This window comes from Anas platyrhynchos, chromosome 5 (genome assembly GCF_047663525.1).
Source record: "Anas platyrhynchos isolate ZD024472 breed Pekin duck chromosome 5, IASCAAS_PekinDuck_T2T, whole genome shotgun sequence".
NCBI classification, from domain to species: Eukaryota; Metazoa; Chordata; class Aves; order Anseriformes; family Anatidae; genus Anas; species Anas platyrhynchos.
The window spans coordinates 22,497,472-22,521,868 of NC_092591.1; the positions used below are offsets into that span (position 1 = coordinate 22,497,472).

At 42.2% G+C, this 24,397-nt stretch overlaps 1 protein-coding gene across 5 annotated transcripts in view; it reads right to left on the reverse strand.

Annotated features, from left to right (window-relative positions):
• The window catches only part of NRXN3 (neurexin 3), a 973,627-nt gene that overhangs the window by 697,982 nt on the left and 251,248 nt on the right, over positions 1-24,397 (reverse strand). For all 5 annotated transcript variants that reach the window (XM_072038404.1, XM_072038409.1, XM_072038408.1 and 2 more), the window contains one exon: positions 22,978-23,139. In XM_072038404.1, the coding sequence (XP_071894505.1) occupies positions 22,978-23,139 (162 nt within the window). The remainder of the gene's footprint in view (positions 1-22,977; positions 23,140-24,397) is intronic.

Genomic DNA, 24,397 nt, shown 5'->3' on the forward strand with positions numbered 1-24,397 from the left:
ATGCTTGGGCTGTCAGTGAAACTTCACCTTCCCGACTTGCTTTCACCTGAAAGATGCACATGTATGTATGGAGCATGAGTCCAGCTGCTGCCAGGGGACAACACAGGAAGGAAAAGCAGTCAGCTCTGCCAGCATGCTGCTGGTGCAATGAGGGAGCAGTAGGGAAAGCACACAAAGGAGAAAAAAACAGAAGCAAAGAAGGGTGACTTGTTCCAGCAGAAGCACTGAAATGGGAGACAGATTAGGGCCTAAGCACCCCGTTCAGCACTGAATTATACTTCCTGCTCAAAGCAGGTGGGGCGCTAAAATCAGGAGCTGAGAGAGCTCTTTGGTGAGGAGAGGGGTCAGGACTGGAGTCAGCACAGAGCTGCAGACAAAAAGGCAGCTGATGAGCTGCTTCCAGACACCCAGCACACTGGGCCTGATGCTGCAAAATGCAGAGAGCTCTCAATACCTTTTGGCCTCTGGAGTGGGTCCCAAGAGTACGTTTTGGTTTTTTTTTTTCCTTTCTTAAAAGAAAAAAATAAAAAAAATATGCTCCCACACAGAGCTGGAAATGATAGATCTCTCCATGGTAAAAAAAGCTTTACATTAGAAATCCCACAATATAAATATGACGTGAGAATAAACTTTCCCCTCAGTGTGTTTACTTTTCCTACAATGCCATTTTAAACGTGTCCAGGCACAAGGTTGCCATCTCCTCTGCACGGAGCTTGTTTTTACATCTAAGGGAGACTGCTCTCACATCTAAGAAAGCTTATTTGATGTAAGCCTGATGTACAATGTTATCTTACATTTTCTGTTTTGCTCACTACTATCCTGGTGCATAATTTCTTAAGCAGATCTATAGCGCTTACATTGTTCTAATACTAAGAGGCAGGAAACACAAGCTGCCTTAGTTATTTGTTTGGCCAGAATTCTCCATTTAATTTTTTTCCCTCATTTCTGGTCAACTGGACTGCCCACCCAGTTCTGACATTCAAGCCCCAACAACCTTTCCATACACTCACCGGGCACTGAGACACTACTGCAGCAGCAGCAAGCAGCCTCAAACTATGGTGAGCTTCCCTCTCTGGGGAGAACTTCTTGGGAGGAGGAGGTGGGAAGTGGGCTCTGTTTTGTTACCCGATGACAAGATACGTATTCACTTACAGATCTGAACAGTGCATTTCTGCATTTGTACCCAATTGAGGGCATATTTTGGTGTTTATACGCATCTGGAAACAGTAACAGCCATCCTTTTATCCTAAAAGTGGTTCAGAAAGCAGAACACCTTTTTTATTCATCTCTCTCCAAGAAGGATGGAGTTACCACTTCCTAGAGCATAGACTGGCTGAGGTGATTTTACAACAGGATCCTTGTGACTGCAAATTCAGCCTTCCCATATAGCTACCCCGCTTCCTCCGTCAGCAGCACATTTACAAGCAAGATTTCAGTTTGGAAGATGAGACTAACTTCGCTGTGGACAGTGTGACAAATGGGACTTAGCTGGAGCAAAGCATGCTCCTTCACACATTTCTTTTCCTGTTATCCAGACATAGTCAAAGCTGAAAGGAAAACAGATGAGGGAGGAAGCAAAGAGGCAGCAGGGCCTTCGAAGCAGAGCATTTCTAACATGAACTATCCTGCGGAGGCCATGTTCTTGCCTGGAGTCCTTTCCCAAGCCCAAATAACCCAACACCAGCTCTGATAGTTCTATTATAAAGCAGACAAACAAGCAAAACAAAATACAGTGCCCAGAATAAAGAAGCAGGTGCTGAAAAGCACATTGCTAGAGAATGGACGTTGAGCCCACAATGGGGCCCGGCATCACAGTTTTGCTGTTCCAAGGCAGGAACTGTTCTGCCTGGCTTATGTCCTTCATATGTAAGGCACTCAAAAGGAGTAGATTAGAGAAGATGATCAGCGCATGCTGAAAGTGCTGTTGTTTTCTATATTGCATTACCCTTTTTTCCTCTTCTTCCTTTCCCTAGAGCACAGTACTTTCAAGAGCTGCATTTTTCAGCTACCCCGTGCTTCTGTATTTTTTATTGGGAACAATGTAAACAATAATAAAAACAGACAAATTATTTCCCTAACTCCCCAGTCACTCTGTCAATAGGGTCTGCATGGTTTTTATAATGTAACCCCTTTACCCTTGAAAATACACATATCTCACACTGTCCTGGCATCTGCAAGCCTAACTCCTTTCTCTGCAAACCTGTTCTTCTGCATGCGGGCGAACTGATAGCTATTACTAACAGTAGGAACTATTTCCCAAGCACTTCCAAAAGGAAAGGTGGATTACAGAGATCTGTCCAAAATCCTGTTGGTCCCTGCAAAGCCACAGAAAGGCCAAAAGTTCTCACCTGCTATTTCTACACTGTGATACCAACAAGTTATGTCCCACTTATGCTAACATATATCTTAAAAGCAGGGCAAAAGAATCCTAGAATAGCCCAGGTTGGAGGCCTGGAAGATCCACCAAGTTTTCATGGGAAAACAGAGCCTAGATGAGATTACCTAGCCTTCTGAACGAATGGAGGGATTTGGATCATCAGCTTCTTGCAACATTTCTCCTTGCTTGTACAGAAGTATATCCCAAAGGTTAAACACTTAAATTAGCTTGAAGCAAGAGAAGAAATAAAGCTGCTCCTGTTAATTGCGCCTGGTGAATTTGGCATACATATTCATCTTGGAGAGAAGATATATATTCACTGCCTTCTAAAAACAAGCTTCATTTTCCCAATGTGAATGTACAATGATTGTAACATTATTTCTATAACGTTGCTATTACACAATTTTTATTATTTTTACTATCATTACACATCAAAAGCACTGGAGTGGTCAGTGAAAAGAAGAGGAAGCAAGCAGCATTTGAAGGTATTTCTTTAGATACAGAGAGGCATGACGGCCAAGCTGCGCCACTTCTCAAAAGCTTGGGACTGTAGGTTCATCCCCATGGACACCTTGCAAGAAAAAGAAATAAGGACAGCAAGAGCAAATGTGCACACAGGAATATTTAGTTCTAACCCTTGCTGTTGACTGAATGGATGAAGTTTTATTCATCAAGCTTTCCCAAGGCCAGAGAGAGCGAGACCAAAGCAGCACACTGGGGAAAGGGCTGCAGCCCCAAGCTTCAATCCTATCATGGCTAGCCAACTGAGTGACTTCCAGATGCTGGAAGACAGTCTTGACACCTAAGGTAGCCTGCAAAAGCACAAGAAGATACCTAAAGCACAAGAAGATACCTAAAATGCAGTTTGCTCATCACTTTGACGTACATACAATCATACAGACCCGGACACGTTCTCATTTCAGTACAGCCCAACACTCGATTACAGATTGAGGATCAAAGACTTTAAGTAGCTCTCACACAAAGGAAACCGTATCTAAGCCCTGTAAATAGTGACTATGAAAAGAGCGCATGTGTCTTGGTGCATAACCAATCGAACATGAAATGCCTTTGTAAAGCAGTTGCTAAGAAGGCTAATGTGATTCCTCTGTGTTTAAGTATAAAAATATCAAGAAATTACAGAGAAAAGATACTGACTGTATGTAGTATTAGTGAAACCATTTAATAATACTGTGGTCAGTTACCTTGTCCAAGCTTTTAAAGAGATGTTAAAAAGTTTCAAAGAGCAAAGAGAATTGCTACAGTGGTTTCAAGTCTTTGAATCTTGTATTACATTAGGTATACTAATGAATTCCAACTATTTCACCAAAAGGCAGGTTCCAAGTTGGTCCAAACACGCTCCAGGAATCTGCATGGGGAGAAGATTTCTGACAGAAGATGTCACCTTTAATTTAGGAGACAAAAGCGTAATGAAGCGTAATCATATACAGTGGCTAGTCAAATTACAACTATTCAGTCTGGAAGTAAAGTGGAATGTTTCACAGTGAGCTAATTAACCAGTGAATTCTTTAAATCATGACAGGACGCATGAATAGCTTAAAATCAAAAAAGGTTATATCTTGATACAGAAGTCCATCAAAATCCCATCAACACAATGATTTATGTTAAAGGTTCAGCTATAAAATTTATGAAGTATTCAACGTTTTTGCTCTGACAGATATAAATACATGAAGAATCTAAGTGCTTGCATCACAAGAGGATGACAAAGTATTTTTGCAATCTACAAGAACAAAAGAGGATGTTGATCAGCTACCAGGAATAAACATGCTTTCTTCCTAATTTCACAGACCTGGGTCACTTGCTCCAAAGAAGTCTTAAAAGAGCTGAATGAGGAGATTTCTGATCCACTAAGGTTTATTTTTAATCTTGGAATAACAGAAAGCTAATAGATGAACAAAGGAACGTTATGTTGTGTTCATGTTTTAAAAAGCCAAACAGAGCAAGATGTATAACTGTAGAGGGTTTAGCCTACAGGAAACATCAACCCTGAAGGAAGTAAAACAAAAGCTTCAATCCAATGCGCTTAATAAAAATATTAAAGGATAAGAATACAATAGTGTCATTAGACCTTCCTCTGTGTAAAACGAGTTTCTGTCAAATAAACCTGTTATCATTTAAATGACAATGGCAATGTCATAGATGAAACGTTTTGAAAGACATTTGATGGAATATCACAAGACAGTCCTGCTTAAATTAACACTATACAAGAGCTAACCAGGACATGATAGTAGATAAGATGGTCTTCCACTGACAGTCTTGAAAAGTAGTTGTCAGGAGGGCATCATTACTGAAAAGAGGTATTTCTCATGCACCATACAGATCTATATTTGGAGCACAAATATTCAACATTTTATCAATTACTTAGACGTAAATATAAAAAGCAATATAAAAAGCTGAAGCTAATACATGAAGGGAAGACCAAGTCTGACAGAGTGCTAAATACATGAAAACACAGAGCAGTCATAGACTCATCCATACAGCAGGGCAATCCCGGCCCTTCCGATCCAAACAAATTTTAAAACATCTGAATAAGAAAGCATAGGAGCTTATTATACCAGCCCTGACTACAGAAGCAGAAAAGAAGCTATGAGGGAGCTGCACTCTGCAAAGCAACAACTTTGAAAACAATCGAGGAAACATCAGAGGAGAAAGTGTGAGCTTCCACTAAGCACTATGACCAAAGGGCTCCACTCAGTCTCAGGATATAGGACAAAAATAAGCAACAGAAGGAATGGGATGTTACTTCTTCATGTGACATTGCTAAGATAAGCACTAGAACACGAGGTATAACCCTAACGTCTACATTTTCTTAAAGGAAGGACTCTAAAAAATTGCAAAGGATAGATCAAGTGGCTTCTACTTGATTTGAGAACTACAATAAACTCCCTGAAGTCAGAGACAAATAAATCCACCCGTTTGGTTTTTCAAAAGGCTTTTTTGTTTTGTTTTTCAAGAGATAAACTTTTCAAAGTTTATCTAATCTAAAGAAGTGACTTAACCATTGTGCGTAAGGGGAAAAAAAAAAAAAAAAAACACAATTTCTGAAACATTTTTGTTCCAATAGAAAACTCCATCACAGGAACCAACATTGTGTCAGAAATTACAAATGCATATAAAGCCCAGAGTCTTTTAAAAGTAGGGGGCAATTAGACTTCACAGCAACTTATGGAAGAAAGCAACAGATTGTGTCTTTTAATGCCTTCGCATCAAGGCCGGTTAAACACAACTCTCAGAAAGAAGCCCCAAACTATTAGATTTAATGCAGGAGAAGCAGCAGAAATTAAGACTTGATATTTCTTGCATACAAACACTAAAGCTCTGCGTAAGGTGAGGAAAATTATATATCGACTGAAGGTTGAGCTAGCAGAGCACAGTGGTTCTTTCAAAGCCTCTGACTTTCTGAAACCCTTACATGCCACAGATCACTCGAGCAACAACTGGACAGATGACTGCAGATTTACTTTGCGTAGTAGGTATTTGTTTTCTGCTGAGAAACAGACCAGGAGTTACAACTCCTGGTTTCTATTCCTGATCCTGCCGCTTGTCTGTTGGACATTTTTTCACTTTATTTCATGATCTCTTAGTTGAGAAATTCAGTAGTTAATAGAAACGATCTGTGCTTTTCCATGTGGGTGTTTTTTTTTTGTTTTGTTTTTGTTTTGTTGTTGTTGTTGTTTTTGTTTGTTTTTGTTTTTTTTTTAATTAAGTCTCTAGTACCCAAAATGCAAAGAAACCCAGGTGTGAGGACAAGCCTTACTTGTCCTTAAAACATCTTTAGCAGCCCCAAATGGTGCATAGAAAAAGACAAGCACAGTGCCACAGAGACTAGCTCTTTGTAGAAACATTTTTGAGTTAATACAGCAAAGGGAACAATGGCTCTCCTGGCAGGAGAAGATGGACAAGGTGACCTAGTAGGTGTTTACTATTTCTAATATCTATGATTCTCTGGAGTTTGTCCCAGTAGGGTAGTCTCTTTTCCTCCCTTTTTTACACAGCACCAGTCCACCTCTTCGAGGCAGTAAAAAACGCTCCTTGGTTTTTAAGTTTCCCTTAAAGGACAACCCCACGTAGATTCAGCACTCAGAAAAATGGCCCAGTTGGGCAGTAATAAACCTTCTTAGCAGTTACTTCCACAGTTAGAGCCACAGGGAAAGCAATACACATAATCACAAAATTCGTGCTGGATGGAGAGATTCCCAAGCCCAAGTTAAAGCCTGGGAGCCAGCTGTCTGCTGCGCCAACAGCCCATGCTGATTTGGAGACCTTTCCTTACTGTAAGTGAGTCTCCCTCCAAGCCTTTACACAATTCCTCATCCCATACAGGGAAAGATCACTTGGTAAGGAAGGGCAGCCACATTTACAACACAGCTCAGAGGCAGTTTTATATCTCCACTTGTTCATACCCTCTTTTGGGATCAATTGCTTTGGGGATCTTAGCAATCCTAATGGCCAGAGGAGCCTGAACAACCTTACCTTCCATTTCTTCACTGTAACTCAATCTAGCCCTTCTCAACTGCTCATCTCAGTTAAATCAACTTCCTCAAATAAAGCCTGCTTCATTTCCCCAACCCTGCATGTCCTTATACCAAATTATCTCTCTGCTTCTCTGATAACCCTGCGTTCAGATGCCTTCCTCAGCTGTGTGCAAGCCTGTACAAGGAACACTGCTGTGGTATATCATGGCCTCTGATGGGTGAGTATACTGCAGTTAGTGCAAGGCAAAGCAAATGCAGTATCTGTTTGAAAATACTACAGGGATCTTAGAAATGGAGAAGTGGTGTAGCTGCACCAGCAAGTATTTACACATAACAACCTCCATATTGAATACGACCAGCACCCTGTATCTGAAAATTGCCTCCTTAAACACTCAGGCAAATCCAACAGAACAGGTGTGTAGTGATACTCCCCTAAAACTGTTTCACATCCTCTACCAATTTGAGCCTAAGAGGTTTATATGCAGGAGGCAATGTCTTCATATTTTACAAAATATCCAGGATTCCCCCCTCCCCTCCTTTTTTTCCCCCTGCAATAACACCCCACAGCAAGGATTCACGTGACTTCATTGCATATCCTATTTGGTTTTGTTTGTTCTGAAGCTCACCCTGCCCTTTTCATTTGATGCCTCTATTTGATTTGAGAAGACATTGAACAACAGTTCCCTTTGATTTCTCTTCCATGCCATGCAGGACTTTCTGTCCTGCTAGCCTACCCTTTCTCAGTGCAGTCTGTTGTGAAGAGCTGTACAGAGTCTGTTCAGTCATTCCGTGTACAGAAGTCTCTCCTGACCTTTGGTGATCCTTGTTGCCCTTCTCTTCAGTTTTACAGTGTATTTTTGAGATTAGAAGCACAAAATAACAGTGTCCAGCAGAAAGGTTTTATTTAATGACAATTATATTTTCTATATTGTTCTCTATTCCCTTCCTAATACTTCACAATACTATTTGACTAATATTAACCACTGAACATTTTTTTTTTTTTAACTAAAACATCAGAATCAAACCGAAGTCCAACACCATGTATGGAAAGTTGTGATTACTTTCTCTCCCTTATACTATCCACCTCATTTTGTATTTACATGTATTTAATTTCACCTACCACATTTGTCCAGTCATCCAGCGTAGCTATGCCAATCTCTGCAGTTCTACAGACAATCCTCACCCAAATATTAGCAAAATCTGTGCTTTCTCCACCCACATTCCTATTTATTCTTCCACTAACAAACCTTCAGACCTCAGCATGGTTCCCAGAGTTCTCCCCAGTGAGGCCTTTCCATGGGAGAACTGTTCAGCCCTACATTCTGTTTCTTACCCTCCAAACAATTCTTCCTCTGTGCAATGACCTTCTTGTTTTACCCACTTTTTTTTTTTTTTTTTTTTTTAATCTTCTTGAAGAGCCTTTTGGCAAAAACAGCTCACCAGAACAGTTTTGAAAGGTAGAACAGAATATTCCAAGTTGGAAGAGATCCACAAGGACCACTAAGTCCAACTTCTGACTCCACACAGGACTACCTAAAAAACACACCATAGGTGTAAGAGGGTTTTCCAAACACTTCTTGAACTCTGGCAGGCTTGATGCCATGACGACTACCATGGGGGAACTATCCAGTGTCCAAAGGGTACATCCATCTCTAACTACATGGGTACATCTTCCCAAACTCTCCAGTCCACACACTTACTGATGGCTTCAGTAAATCCAAATAATTCCCTGATTGCCTCAGTTAAAATACAAAGCTGCAACTAGTCCTAAATTCTTGGCAATGTTACCAAAGATAATATGCTGCACTTCTTACCAAAAGGTGTCCTCATACAAACCAAGTCTTTCCATAAGCTCTAGTTGCAAAACCATGACCAAAAAGATGACTCTGAGGCAAAGGGAACACCAACACTTATTTGCCCTCCTCTGCAGGTGCACTGGCAAATCCAGCATCTGGAAGGAATGGGGAAACAGAACTGGAACCGCAGTTGAAAAAAAAAAAAAAGCATAGAAACCAGCTGCAGTTTCCACAGACCCAAAATTCCTAAGAAGGGACAGAAGTGATTTAGAAAATACATTCAATGTCAAAGCTGTCATCTGAATTATTAACGTGTAATGTATAGACTTTATGTGAAGCTCACAGTTGAGATGAAAGTTATTAACCTAATAACTTACATGCATAATTAATTTTTCTTGTGATATATGATTTGTGAAGTTCTAACAAAAATGTGTCACAGAGGTTGTAAACAGGGAAACTAGCCTGAAGCCAGAAGAGCTAAGCATATGCTAATTAAGAGAACATGCTAGAAATACATACTTAGGGAAACAGTGCTACATTTCTACGTTATCCCTGATCACCTGGTAAGGAAGAATAGGAAGCATGCTCAGGCAAGGCAAGAGAAGCAGATGCACCAGGCTTGACTAGAAGAGAAAGAAGGCAGTTAGTGTTCTTGTCCACTCAGAAGAAGGCAACTTCAGGACAAACCAGCCCAGGAATACAAACTGAGAAAAGAGAGAAAGTGCTAAGCTGACAGCTTGCCAGGTTAGCTGTACAAAGCAGCAGAGGAAGAACACATTCTCCAGTAGGAGAACAACTTCTCAAGCTTTGCTTTACAACCAATTTCAATATTCCAGTTGTTTAACCATTACCTGGACAGAATAAATTAACTGCATACAGCTTCTACCTAAGAAAGCCGGAAAGACACAGCACTCTTGTCCTCTAGGAGCAACAAGTCACAAAGATCATGTCTCAACTAACCCTGCAAAAGCTTTCACCTGTGCTACAGGTGATTTTCTTCACAGTTCTTTACACCTTCAGAGATGGGTATGTGACTGTCCTTCCTTTGGGGGCTACAAGCACATCCCGATGTCTAGAAGTGTCCCAGTATCAAATTTCTCAGGACTTGCAACACTTCCAAGGCAGCAGGTAACAACACAAGAGAAACCCATTGTTCCCCCATTTTGCTGCCCTCATCCTCTACGTGAGAATCTTCGCAGAAGCAGGGCAGCCCAATTTGGGGAAAAGGTTTTCCTTTCAGAGCCTGGATTGTTCTAGTAGTTTGCCCGATCCTGCTCATAAGCATGAAAACTTCTGCACTGCCCTTGTAGCATTTCACAGCAATGTTTTAGTCACCCCAAGCATTCTGAATTCCACTCCTGCATCTTCTCTCTGACAAAAGTTCAGAAATCAGCAGCGCACTTATCTTCACATCTGTTCAGGGCTTGAAATCCACTGGAGCACTTCACAACCAAAACCAAAATGAAAACGAATACTGGCAGGCAGCTGAGAAGCAGATCAGAATGGGGTGGACCTGATCAGCCTTCTAAAATCACTGGCTTCATTCCCTGTTGCTGCTACCGCCTGATGATGGCAAGTGCATGAAAAGCAGATTGTCTGCCTACCTCCTGCCCCAATCAAGGGAACATCTTGCCTCTGGCTGGCATCTCACTGCATTCAGCTGTAGAAAAACAGGGAAATCTCAAGGACAACCAATCCAGCCAGGATGTTCTGCCAAGGCTGCTGTTCTTAGCTGAGGAAATGGTCCTCTCCATTTTCCTCAGCTAGAAAGAGGGAGAGAATATTCCCCCCCCAACATCATCCTAAAGCCTGCAGGTGCCAGCAATCCAAATAAACGTAGAGCAATTAACAGAATTAACACAGCTTTAAATAGCTTGGCTCACCAGATGCAGACTCCTAGCAGGGTTCTATAAAATGTAAAGTTATTACAGATAAAACCATTAATCATCTGTTCAGAGACTTGTTCTAGATGCAAAACCCATTCCACTTAAAATGGCTAATAACCAGAAAGGCACAGATTTAACGGGAATGATTACGCCATTTCTAAACAGCATTTTTCATCTCTGCCACCTTTCCCAAACCTCTGTCTTTCTTCTCCTTGCTAACACTGCTACAGTAAGAAACCTTCTCTGCTGGTATCACCACAGCTACCTCTCGGGGTGGTAAACCTGGACATAACCTCTCAGTCACCTCCAGCCTGGCCAGAGGAGCTGGGTGACTAGCACACCATGCACCACTGCTTTCCTGGATGCAGTTATTGTTCATTTGTGTGTCATCAACCCTGTGCAGCTCACAGATAATTATTGCTCTCCTTCCAGTGCTAAGCACTCAACTGCTAAGATCTGTGCTTATGAATCAGAAGCATGAGTTTTCTCCCTTACGTTGATGTGAAGTCACCAGTAGCCATGGTATGCTATACAGCAATCCTACTGACATCCTCCTAAGACCTAATAAAACGAACACATTCCTCTTTTTGTGGTACTACATCTATATCTTGCTAGCTACAAGGAGCAGGGGCAGGGGAGCTGACCTTAACTTATCTCTGAGCACTGAACTTACCATTTCTAGCACCTCCACTTACGGAACTTATGGCTCAAAGAGTACAAAAACTTGTGGCAAGCAATTCAGAGCTTAAATTGCATCTTTCCATAGATCTGCATTATGCTCACTGATTTGCTTAGGGACCTAGATTCATCCACTGTTCATTCTGAGCTAAATCAATTCTGCTGGTACAGCTCGAAGGAGGAAGGAAGAACAATGCCAAACTACAGACATTCAGTGAAACAGACAACATCAATAGTAGAGCAGAGCCAGACAGCAGCAGTGACAAAGAATTAGAACAGAAAGAAAATCAGAGACAATACAAAATCTGGTTGTATCAGAAAAGAGCTCGCTGCCTTTCCCATGCAGTTCATGTAACAAATGCTGCCCAATTACTGCTGCCTACATCCTCCTGTCCTACTCACACTTGACAGCTAGCTGGCTCCCTGCTACAAAGGGAGTGGTGGACCTGGGAGGAGCCCAGCTCACCCACTCAGCATGCAAACCTCAGCAGCCTTGCTTGCCTGCCTTACTGGCAGCTGCAGCAGCTTGGCTTTTCAAGGTGGGCAGCAGCAGCTCAGTTTTTCCCTACTGCACACAATACACACACACACATACACAGACTTCAAAGCAATAGCACAGCCTTCAGCGTCAGGCAAGATTTGTTTAGCGGCTGCTGTTTCCAAAAACATAACACTTGTCAATTGACAAATAAACTAATACAGCCAAAAAAGCCCACACGCTAATTAAAACTCTAAAAATCAAAACCCAACTCTTGCATACCACAATTGAATGATTACAAACTACCTGAAAGCGCAGCTAGACCATAATATTCACCATTGGCCACCTCTGTATTTGAAGACTGCAATAAAATGAAGACTCCAACAGAACTAAAAATAATTACCAAGAAGGCTGAGGACTTGCTAAGAGTTCCAAAAGCATACTGACATGGGGTTAAGTTACAAGTTTTAGCCTTAAACCCAGCGGTACCTGGTCCTGCTGCTGCAGGCAGCAAATATTTTCAAAAGCAACATAACAGTTCCACGAAAAGAAAGTGTGTGTGGGGATACAATTAGAAAAGGAGCAGAGTCCTTTTAACTCTTGAGCTTGGAGCAGCCACTCAAGTACAGAAAAAGTGTTTCTCCTATCACTATTACAGCTCTGTCAAGAGTCAGAGGCCTTATCACAGCACTAGAGGATGTACTGAGCTCTGTATGCTCCATGTCATTAACTCTCTGCCTGCTGAGTTTTCAAACCCTAAGTGCCAAAAGAGTAAGTGCATTCACTTTTCGCCTTCCTTGGTGATGAACATCCCAGTCACTCCTAGGCTGACAGGGCCTGTTATATGCATTTAATTAAACAATTTTGCAGCTGAAATTTTCAGCTGAGTTTGGTTTACAAATACTAGTTTATGGTAGATCCTGCCTCTCCAAGCTCCCTGTCTGTATTCCTGTCTGACAGTATAAGATTCATCCTTAGCAATTTCTTTAATGCAACATAAAGGGTGACAAATAAAAGAGCATCTCCTACTGTTTTTTCTGACTTGTCTCACCAGAGCCAAGAGTCCTTTAAGCTCAATAAACTACCAAGCCAAGCAGGGCAGGAGCAGCTCATTTTACTTTCATCCTGTGCTGAGAAATCAGGCTTTGGACAGCTGAAGTTAAGATCACAGCTGATAAGCACCACCATCAGCAAGGACGGGACCACATTTGGCTGATTTCCATAAGAAAAAGGCAGCCAGAAATCTTTTTCCACAGTAACCTCCATGACTATCACCACTGCTCTGCTGACCACTTTGGACTCAGCCATGTTTGTCCATCAAACAATTGTACCCTGTCTTAGTTGGCTAACTCCTGAATAGAAATGGATTAGCCCACATAGATTTATAAGGATTGTTGTTTTCACATCTCCATTCTGGGTTTCCAATTATCTTTATTATGTGCCCAAAGCACAGGCTATATTGCTCCGATCCTCATTACATTTTCTGAATTTGCCTATACGGATACAGTTCTATACCTGGAAACACTCGTTTTCTGCAGAACAGCACATGGCGCATCCCCTGCAGGTACAGAAGCTCAGCAGGAGTTAAGTTCATTACACAGGAAAGAAAAGCCTGCTCCTGATGGCCCTGCTGCAAAGCCAGCCCAGATGGCCCTAGCACCAGGACTGGGGATCAAGTGTGGATGGCTCAGTCAGGACCCTGTAACTGCTGCTGGGGACCCTGCCCAGCACTGACACCAACCCTAGAGCCACCTGTAGAGAGTTAGACCTGGTTAGAGCACACAGTGTTCTAGCTCCATACATTAGCTTATGAGCTCTGTGGTAGGACATTCAAACAACTGTAAAAAGATGCCTCTTATGCCTTCTGCACAGAAAGTTCCAACATCTGTTGGCTTATCCATGCTTTCTTTAAAACGTATGCTCAATCTACATATGTACTTCATTAATCAGAATGTTTACAGAAGTAGTTAGTGGCCAAAAAGTAAGGTAACTTCAGGAAGTCAATGCCACTGAACTGCTGACATATTCTTTAAATTAATCCCCCAACATAATGTATGCACTGGGACCGACCTAGAATGCTGGGAAGCTGCTGTCTGCCTGCTGATAAGAGTTCCAGAGAGTAAGACATTATAATAAATGTGACCCTTAATAGAACCTGTATTTGTTTAATGTGGACAGAACCATCCTAAAACAAAACAGCTTGTATTTCTAAGTTCACTGTCACTAGATTCTGGAGTCTCTGCTATGAATTTCATTAAAGAAAAAATTCAGGAGCCAAGTGATTTTTTTCAGTACACGTGATAAAATCTCTCCTCTATCTCCTGTACCAAATTCAGTCAAAACTTCAGCTCCTTTCTTTACATCTCCCACATCTTACTAAGCACAAAACGATTCCATCACTTCATTTTTGTACTCAAATTCTTTCACTAAGGACTAATTTCATGAGGCAATTTCAATTGCTGTCCTGCTTAACAGTCCAGAGATAATCACTGAACCTTCATCTACCTTCTCTTTGTTTCCACTGTTGTTCTAGTACCAGCATCATCGTTGCTGCTCTGAACTGCCTGCCATTAGGGGAGAAACTGTCTCTGTAGGTCTTGCTGAGTCAGATTTTCTGTATCCCATCTCATTTACAACAAAATAAATACCAGCCTTGTCTTTACTTAATTGTTTCTCTTCCCCTCATTGCCCCTGATTTCTTCCCTCTGAGGTGCTGCTTGGTGTAAACGATATGAAGCACTCAAACAAGAGTGCACTTGTGGCTGAGTAAATACTTTCCATGGACATATGGGCAAGTCCTGAGCACACTATTATTCCACTTCATATGTGGTCTGAAAGATCTGATCAAAGTGTAGGCAAAAAAGTTGTCAGAAATAAACACACAGTTTGATAGCATCAGGTGAAGCATAAGACCTCACTAGGGGTTAGACAGCCACCAGCTTATTGATGACTGCACTCCAGTCAGTACAGGGAGCCCCAGTAACCGCATGAAGGGTTGCAAGGGACACATAGATGCTCAGGTTAGTGGTCCAGTCGAGGCTGAGCTCAGGGACATTTCTGCTTCAACTTACCTATGTTTTCTTGTTCACAGCAGATTATAACTATATCTCTATATATGTATATATCTCATACCTACAAGGTCGTACGTTGAACAATACAGTGCTGCAATACTTAGAAGCTAGGGCCACTGTGACCTGAGGATCATCATCTGGGTAGGCTGTTCACTTCATGAACTGGCACTAAATCACACAAAGAGCCATGTCCTTGACTCCCTGCCAATCTTCTGAGTCCTCCCCTTACAAACAGATTGAACAGTAAATGAGGGTAGCTTGTCATTTTGCAACAAACCCTCATCCAATATCATTATTTCAGCAAAACACTTGCTGCAGATGCAAATAAGCCAAGCTGACAAAAGTTCTCTCCTGTGTCATGCATGATGCAAGGCAATAATGCTGGTAAAAGCCTTTCTTCTGTAACACAGGCAAGAGCTAAGCTATGCAAAGAAAAGAACCTTTGAATACTTCCCAGGCTAAAGCAAATCTGCAGCACTGGCAGCACACTCATACACCTGACAAGACTAGTTCCTGTGGGCTGGGCCACTAATCCTTACTAAAAACATGTCATGAGAATGTGAAATATTAACCTCTGGAAAGCACATACTTGAATGAAGAGTCTCCCCAAATCCAGCAGAAGTTTTAACTGGGTCCATAACTGGAAGGAGATCATTTCCATTTCTGGTCAGACACAGAAGTCTCCTAATATGCACTATGATTGTGATGCATTTCCTTCAGAACAAAGTATTAGGCCTTGCTCAGGTTCAAAAAATAGCTGCAAAGTCCACTGTGTGGACTGATACTGATCAGAACTGATCTCTTTTCAACAGTCCCCAGCCTCAACACCTGTTGCTCTTATCACTTCGGAGTAGGATCTGCTCTGGATTTCTCCATCTCCTCACCTGAGCTGACCCTTAAGAGAAAGTGAAGGGAATTTCATTCCCATCAGCAGCAGTGCAGCTGGCTAGGTAAGATATAAGCACATTAAAGGAGGCTGTAGTGAAGTGGGAGTTGGTCTATTCTCCCACATGCCTGGTGACAGGACGAGGGGAAACAGGCTAAAGTTGCGCCAGGGGTGTTTTAGGTTGGATATTATGAAGAACTTTACTGAGAGGGTTGTGAGGCATTGGAATGGGCTGCCGAGGATAGTGGTGGAGTCACCACCCCTGGAGGTCTTTAAAAGACATTTAGATGTTGAACTTAGCGATATGGTTTAGTGGAGGACTTGGTAGTGTTAGGTCAGAGGTTGGACTCGATGATCTTGAGGTCTCTTCCAATCTAGACAATTCTGTGATATATTTTTGCAGTAACCTGTATATGCCTTCTGCAAACTTCTCAAGTCTTTTCTTGTTGTTGTTTTTTTTTGTTTGTTTGTTTTTACACTCCTTCCTTTCACATTTCCACGGGAATGAACAAAGACATCAAAGATTAAACAAGAAGAAATTAAGTGTCACTGATAAAGATGAAAATTACCTGCAGGAACAAGGTTGCAGTAATTCCAGGAACATCCAGTATCCAGTAAAAACATCAGTCAGTTGTGACTGTCAGTTCACTGTGCTGAAGATATACTCTGTTCCTGCCAAGGAGGAAGTAAAGAGCAATGGAACAAAAAAAAAAAAAAAAAAAACGGAACTACAGGTAGGATGTCCTTGTTCTATCCATGGCTTTCCACCAGCAACAAGATATATGATGTTGACCAAGTTGTATCACATCTGTGCATCAAGTTGTGGGCACAGATGGGCACTATGAGCTAATAATGTTAATCATCATCAATTACAATTTCAGTGCAAGTATTTACTATGTAAATGAACAGAGTGCATCGAACTCTATACCACTGGATTTTCTATGTGAGATCTTTGCCATTCACAAGGATCACAGTTTAGAAAAAAAAATAGTCCATTGGACACTAAGCAAATATACTCCAAAATCAAGCTATATGCTTTCTACATGTTCTATCTGCATCACAAAAACTCACCTCTGACCTCTGATCTCCCACAGCCACTACCTAGAAATCTGCATCCTCCCTCTTCTTTGCTCCCTGGCTCTCAGTATGGATGTAGGCTCTGTGTTGGAATGACTGCCTTGCCTTCATTTTACAGAGAATATGTTCCTCTTTTCTCTCATCCTTGCTCAATGATTCCCTAAAAAAGCCACTAGCAAAATTAACCGAACCAAATGCCTTCTCCAGAGAAGTTGACATTCATCACACTGTTAAATGTAGTTTGGGGACCATGAAACACAGAAGACGTTTATGCCTGGTTTGAGTGGTATTATCGATTTTTTCCTACACTTGTGTATGGGGTAAATTTTACTCTAGTAGTTATACCTGAAAAAAAAAAAAAAAAAGAAAAAAAAGAGGCCATCATGATCCTATCTTTTATGGTTACAGGATGCTGTGTGCATGTAAGCATACAGGCAAGCAAAACAAGGGAGGCACAGTGCCACTCCTTCCTGGCAGCACAGAGGTCAGGCTGGGCAACACACATTCCTCTGGTATAACAAAAATGTGCATTTAAAAACAACCCTTCACAAACATTTTCTTTTTCAGTGCTACCAAAAAAAAAAAAAAAAAAACAAGGATAGATAGGCAACGAGCTTCAGCTCCCAGATGTCCAGTTCAGGGAGCATCTTGCCCACCTTGACTTCATGTCACGGCACACACTCATACCAGAAGCAGAAGCTATTCTTTACTGCACACCAAAGTCTTGCAGGATTCATGCCCAAGTATGCAATGTATGTTGGCAGCCATCAGGCAGCCTGGGAAATACCCTATTGCCCAAATAAACAACAATATAGCCTTCCTGCCTCTGAGCTAATAAACAAATACTAAATGCAAACCACCCTTGGAATTAAGCTTAGAAATATTATTTGATGAGAAAACACATTTATCTCCCCGCCCTCCCGTTTGAGGCTATTCAGGACTCCCTCAGCTTCTTGCTTCCAAGTGCTTCCATTCCCACCTCTAAATTAAATCTTTCCAGCAATGTGCTTTTTCTTAATCCACGAGCAAATTACAGCAGCAATTGCTCAAAATGTTGAGCATCTGTTGCATCTCCCAAGCCACTGTGTTGTTGTATTTCTACAACAAGGGTACTCAAAAACATGGTGAAGGTCTCGTTGCACCAGATGCTTGATGGGTGCACAGGGAGACGCGATGCTTGATTCTCCACAGGCAAAGCCTAGAGGTCCAGCAGCACAGCAACCCACCACTGCAGGGGTAACGAGACTGGAAATTAAGAGTGAGGGGCACCTAAAAACTTCACAGGCCACTGGATCTGGATATTTAGGAATGAAGGCCATCATCATCAGGGCTGCTCGGGATGCCCTGGCCAGGAATAGTAACAGGAGATGAAGATTAAGTACAAGACTTATTCTGAGGAGATGAATCATTCTCAGCCTTTGGCTATGCTTTGTCTGCCTCTACACAGTTCCATTAGCCTCTCTCCCCCCGCTTTTTTTTTTTTTTTTTTTTTTTTTTTTTAATTACTAGAGTCCCAAATACAGATAAGAAACAGACTGGTCCCAGCACAATAGAGCAGCTGGAGCAACAATGCCAGACCAACACACGTGGGCAATTGCCATCCACATCATAACTGCCTCCGCAGCACAGCAGTGAAATCCCTCACGCTGGTATCTGCTGACTCACCACCTCCTTTTGTGCATTCCCGGGGCTCTGTTAAACTGCTGCTCTGAAATGGGATCTTGGGCACCCAGGTGCTTTTGGGCTATCTGGTCTCCCTCTTCAGAAAGGGCTCTTATAACCAAAATGTCCTCTGTCTGCCCTCTTTACACTCAGGCTGTTTCTCTCAGCCTCCATTTTTTCAGCCCTCTTTCTATGTGCACCTCCAACCTCCTCCCCAGGGTGACACTCCGCTCAGAAAAATCTGTCCCCTAAACAAAAATCGTACCATCATTAACGTTACTCATGCAAATAGGACTGAAAAAAAAGACCTGGCTGGTAGATAGCATCTGAGATGTATATGCAGCAACCAGGCACACTCGTGAACCATTTCAAAATCTGGCTCCTGGCAGTCAAATTGCAGACAGAAATGATCTGAGCTTTCACAGCTTTCTCCCATCACGGCCAGATGGTGCCTGACCCCTGCAATCATTTCTGCCATATTCCATCCATATGCAAACCTCACTGCTTCCATCAAGCTGTTAGTACCAATAAACATTTTTTAGAACTGAGATTTTAATAAAGCATTGATAGAAAAATGTGAGTATTTCATAAATTGTCTCACGCATCCATCCTTTAGGGACCACCTTAGGCTCTTCTAAACCACTTCCATCTGTACTAAGCACTGCTCCCAGTAAATCAATCTGAATGGCTGGCTCCCTAATAGAGCCTTGGGAATATTCTGATTCTCTGCCTTCCCAAATGATCAGAGACTGAAATCCAGTTTTCCCTTTTTGCCTGCACAGTCAAACTTCTCACTCAGCCTCTCTTCATATCCAGCCCTGATTATCAGAACCTCCTCCCTGAGGCTTTCTAGTACAAGCACAACATAGCTGTTGGCGCTGTTTCTTTTCTACCTCGGTCTGCCCATCCAGGTGTTCTCAAATATTTAAGAATCAGTGATTGGAGTTTACCCACTCATTGATTCTTAAAGCACCATCACTCCTTCCCCGACACCCACTGAGAAAAATGCTGCTGCCCATTTGGCTCAGGTATGCCTCTGTACCTGCTCCTACCCCATCTCTATACCTGGTTTCCTCCATGACTGACAAAACATCAGATTCTCTCCAAAGTTCCTCTAGAGTGATTTATCTTCACAGAATCACAGAATCTCTAGGTTGGAAGAGACCTCAAGATCATCGAGTCCAACCTCTGACCTAACACTAACAGTACCCACTAAACCATATCCCTAAGTTCTACATCTAAACGTCTTTTGAAGACTTCCAGGGATGGTGACTCCACCACCTCCCTGGGCAGCCCGTTCCAGTGCCTAACAACCCTTTCAGTAAAGAAGTTCTTCCTAACATCTAACCTAAAACTCCCCTGGCGTAACTTTAGCCCATTCCCCCTCGTCCTGTCACCAGGCACATGGGAGAACAGGCCAACCCCCACCTCTCTACAGCCTCCTTTAATGTACTTATACAGAGCAATAAGGTCACCCCTGAGCCTCCTCTTCTCCAGGCTGAACAAGCCCAGCTCCTTCAGCCGCTCCTCATAGGACTTGCTCTCCAGGCCCCTCACCAGCTTCGTCGCCCTTCTTTGGACCCGCTCAAGCACCTCGATGTCCTTCTTGTAGCGAGGGGCCCAAAATCTTAAGACTGATGGTCCAGGAAGCCTTAGATTTTGCAAGTACAAGGCAATGCCCATGTTTGATGTCTATGTACTGCACTATTTGCATATTCTGCCTTTTAAGTTTTAATGAAAAAAAGCTATTTTTTCCAGTCTTGCTCCCTCATTACAGTGCCAGGTACATTGCAACACTACCAGGATGGTTGCAGAGATCTGTAAACACAGTATACCATACAATAGGGCATAATTAATTCATATTAAAATGTTAAAAAAAAAAAACTTCACATTCAGTACATGGATTTATGATTTGGGTATATTGCAAGATATACTCTGTGGTGAAAGGAAGATACATTGGCTCACAATTTGAGAAGAACACGGTCACCTTCACCAGGGCTCATCTGGATAGTGCAGCCAGGGAGCTCTGATGAACCTCTGAGTGGCCTGGGTCCCCCTAGCCAGGGTTTTGACTCTGACCACGCAAAGCAACCACCCTGACAGAGCTGCCCAGTCTTCTCCCACCAACCTTAGCTGACTGGAGAAGCCCTACCCAGCTGCAAAGGGGCAGGGAGGGTCATTAGGCACTCTGCCCCATCGCAATTCAGTGCCTGGATGAAGTGGGAGGACAATGCTCCACTTGAGGAGTCCTTCGCCACCCCTGTGAGCAGTTTGGTTGCTGCACTGGGTGGCTCACACAGCCTAGATGAAACGAGAAGTTACAGGGTGAGGACAGAAAGTTTCACCCCAAAGTCTGCATCAATTCTTTGCCTTCCTAGGAAAGCAAGATAACCCAGGAACAGTATTTGCTGTTACGGTCTATCCTACCAGCAGTACCAGTGCTAACTCATCCTGGGGCCTAAGGGCTCTGTAAGAACCATGGGCTGGCAATGCACAGCATCAATTACAAACGTGGCTTTCATTACATTTCTTCATTGATCCCATTTCCAAGTGTCTCCTCATCACAACCCTGCACTACACATTTATGTTAGGTGAATTATATACACTCGATGTCCTCAGAAGCCATTTTGCACACATTTTCACAGCAGCTGAAAGCAACAGTGGACCACTACTACGAACAGGTTGCTATTAAGCAGGCTGTAGCTCAAAACCAGCCAGCAACAGCCTGTCTGTAAGTCTAGACAGTTCCTCATACACATCTCCTGTCACTGCCTAGTCAAGTGAAGATTACAAAGCACATTCTGATTATCTGCTTTCTCCCTCTTCCTCCCATTCTTAAGTGGTTGCTTGGTTTTTCTTCACACAGAGTATTATAAGGCTGGGACGGCTATGTAAGCAGCTCTTAGCACATTGTGCAAGCTAATAGAATACAAATGATTATATAAATAATAAAGCTGCTGAAGATTTTCTTGTCACTGCTTTCTCTGCTCCATTGGCTTGACTTAAAGCACACATAAAATGGCCTCTGCTAAGTGTTACGTTCATAGCATCCATAAATAAAATTAAGATCCTGATTTAAAGAGACACTAAGAAGCTGTATCGCCTCTTGATTTCAATCTGGGATGCTCAGCGCCTATGAAAATCAGGCCCAAGGCTCTAAGGATGAAAACAGAAGGATTTGATGCCTGTATGACAGCTCGTGTTCAGCAGGGCAGTTCCATTTCCTATGTAAGATGCTCACACACTCATTTCCAGCATACGTGCACCTCCTTCACTAATGCAGAGGTCAGGCAGGACAGCAGCTCCAGACCGACAGCCATCACTCACATCAGCGGACTGGCACATGAGGTACAACCCCTGACACCACAAGTCAAGCATCTGTAGGATGGTAACTTGTCAGGCAGTTACAGCCTGGGAACAACATCTAGCTCAGCACGGCTGTTTCCATGACTCCTGCATGAAAACTCAGCTCAGCTTTCCCTCTGATAGTAAATGTTCACACCAAGAGATGTTATGGCATCCCTCCTGGCTGCATATAAAACGAGACCCACCCTGCCACACCCTGTGAAAAACAGAATTACTATAAAATCACAACATAGGGACTTTCTCGCAGCAAACTCTTATTCCAAACTAGCTAGGAAACTTAAGCTGTTTTTTTCAGTTAGCTTTCTATAGTACATTTTGGGGATGTTGACGGATATCACCATTATTGACAGCGATCATCACAAATTCTGATAGGAGAATTTGGAAAGATGACAAATGCTGACATCAGGCCACAGCACCTGCACAAAGCATAACCCCAAACAACTGCACCAAGTTTCAGAATTCGGCTGTGGCTTCATCATTTATTTTCTTCTTGTTACTATTTTCAAGGAACACTAGTCTATTATTCTGGTTCCTGCTGCCAGCCAGGCACTCCAATCTCTGTTACCCACGTGTGGATTTTTTCTAAGGTGTAGATTAGCTATGTGACGGGGCAGCCAGCCAGCATGAGACAGCATGGCTTTGGAAGCCAGCTAACTATTCATGACCAATGCAGCAGCTCTCTGCTGCAGGGACTTACCAACACAGCACACTTCAAGTCCACAGGCCGCGTTACTGCTCTATCTGCATTATGCTCTCATGTTTCAACTCTTTTCACTTAATTTACATACACATTTTATATTATCTTCATCTTTCAGTTTTCCAGTTTATTCTACCTAGGCATCTTCCTGGAAAACTCACAACTGACTATATTCCTAGGTAAAATCCAGGAGCTTAAAAATGATCCCAAATGTACTGCTAATGATAATTTTCCACCACAAATCTGCTTTAAGCCATTTTTTTGTTATTATTTTTTTATTGTTCTTGTAATTTAAGCACCAGAATTTTGATTCTGACCATAAGCTCATGAATTTTGTGGCTGATGCCTTCTGTCCAGCTGAATGACAAGTTTATCCTTACAGTGACATTGCAGTATCAGCGTGAAATTTATCATGACAAAAAGACATTGAGTGTGCAATGACAGGAGGGAAAAAGTAATGATTTTGAGAAAGAAAAAGCACAGAAACAATAATTCATTTGAAATACTTACCTCTTTGAGGCAACCCATGAAGTTGTTGCTTACTGGAGAGCCAGGTAAGTCAGCAGTACTGGGGCTCCCTCCCACGTAGAAGAAGTCGTCTGAGCCCAGCATGGTGTAGTCCTCCTGTGTATAGCCCGTGGTGGTAAGGATGCCATCCACAGAGATGGTCACCTATTCAAGGGACACAATGGACAAAAAAATCCAAGCAATGACCTTACAATCCTGAACAGAACAAATCACCTCCCTTACATTTTTATGTTGGTTTTATTAAAGATTTTGTTGAGATTTGGTTTTTGTGTTTTTGAGAGGTTTTTTTTGTTGTTGTTGCTTTTGTTGTTAGTTCAACCAAGCTCCATTTTCTGGTCTGCTTCACCCACAATGGAAATGCTTCAGCATCTGCTTCCCTTTCTGGTATATCAGCACTTTCAGGCTGAGCCAGCAGTCTACCCATTGAGATGCTTGCAGTCTACTCAGGCCAGAAAATGGAACTGTCCTTGAAAAAGATTTCTCATAGTAGTTGATTTTATGATTAATTAGTATTTATTTTAATGATTACAGTTAGTTATGGTTGTTAGTAAAAGAAAAGCACTAATGAAGACAAGGTTGGTATTTTTTATTTTTTATGTTTCTTTTGCTCACAGCACACTGACGGTCATGCATTCAGGGAGGGGTGGGGAGAGGATCTCACTTTCAATACATTATGGATGTGCATGCCATGTACCTAGAGACACACACACCCGCCACCCACCACAAAAATAAAATTAAAAGAAAAAAATTCTGTTTTACAAACTAACTCAACCAAAATACAAATACCAAAGAAATTAAAATAAAATAAAACAATAAAATAAATCAACTGCACGCCAATGAGAGAGAAAGAGAAAGAAGCAGAGATGAGAAAAAAGAAAACACAATGCATGCACATACTGCGCTCTGATACGTCATGCTATTATATCTGGAGCCCAGAAAGATGAGAGGAAAAAAAAAAAAGATAGCAGAGAGAGTGAGAGGAAAAACTATTTCACACTCGCATGCAATCAAAAATAAAAATACCAAACAAACCCCATAATAATCCAACAAACTCAAAAACAAACAGTAAAGTCCCCAAAACCTCTAACCCCAAACACATGGCGAGTGAAGGGGAACAGAAGGAGAGGGAGAGAGAGGAGCAAGTGAATTTGATGTGTTTTGCTTATATGTTGTTAGTGGTTTGAAGGGAAGATGGAGGAAAGTATATTGAGGCCAGTAGGAGACGGGCGAGTCACCAGACGTGGACATGCCATGCAGAGTGTGTACTGAAACAAACAACCGGCTGAGCTCCTTTCGGCCACGGCAGGTGGAAAGTCAGAGAGAGAGAAAGTGAGAGAGAGAAGCAGGAGGAGAGAGAGAGGAGGGAGGGAAGTGGGGGAAAGTGGGGAGAAAGAGGACAACT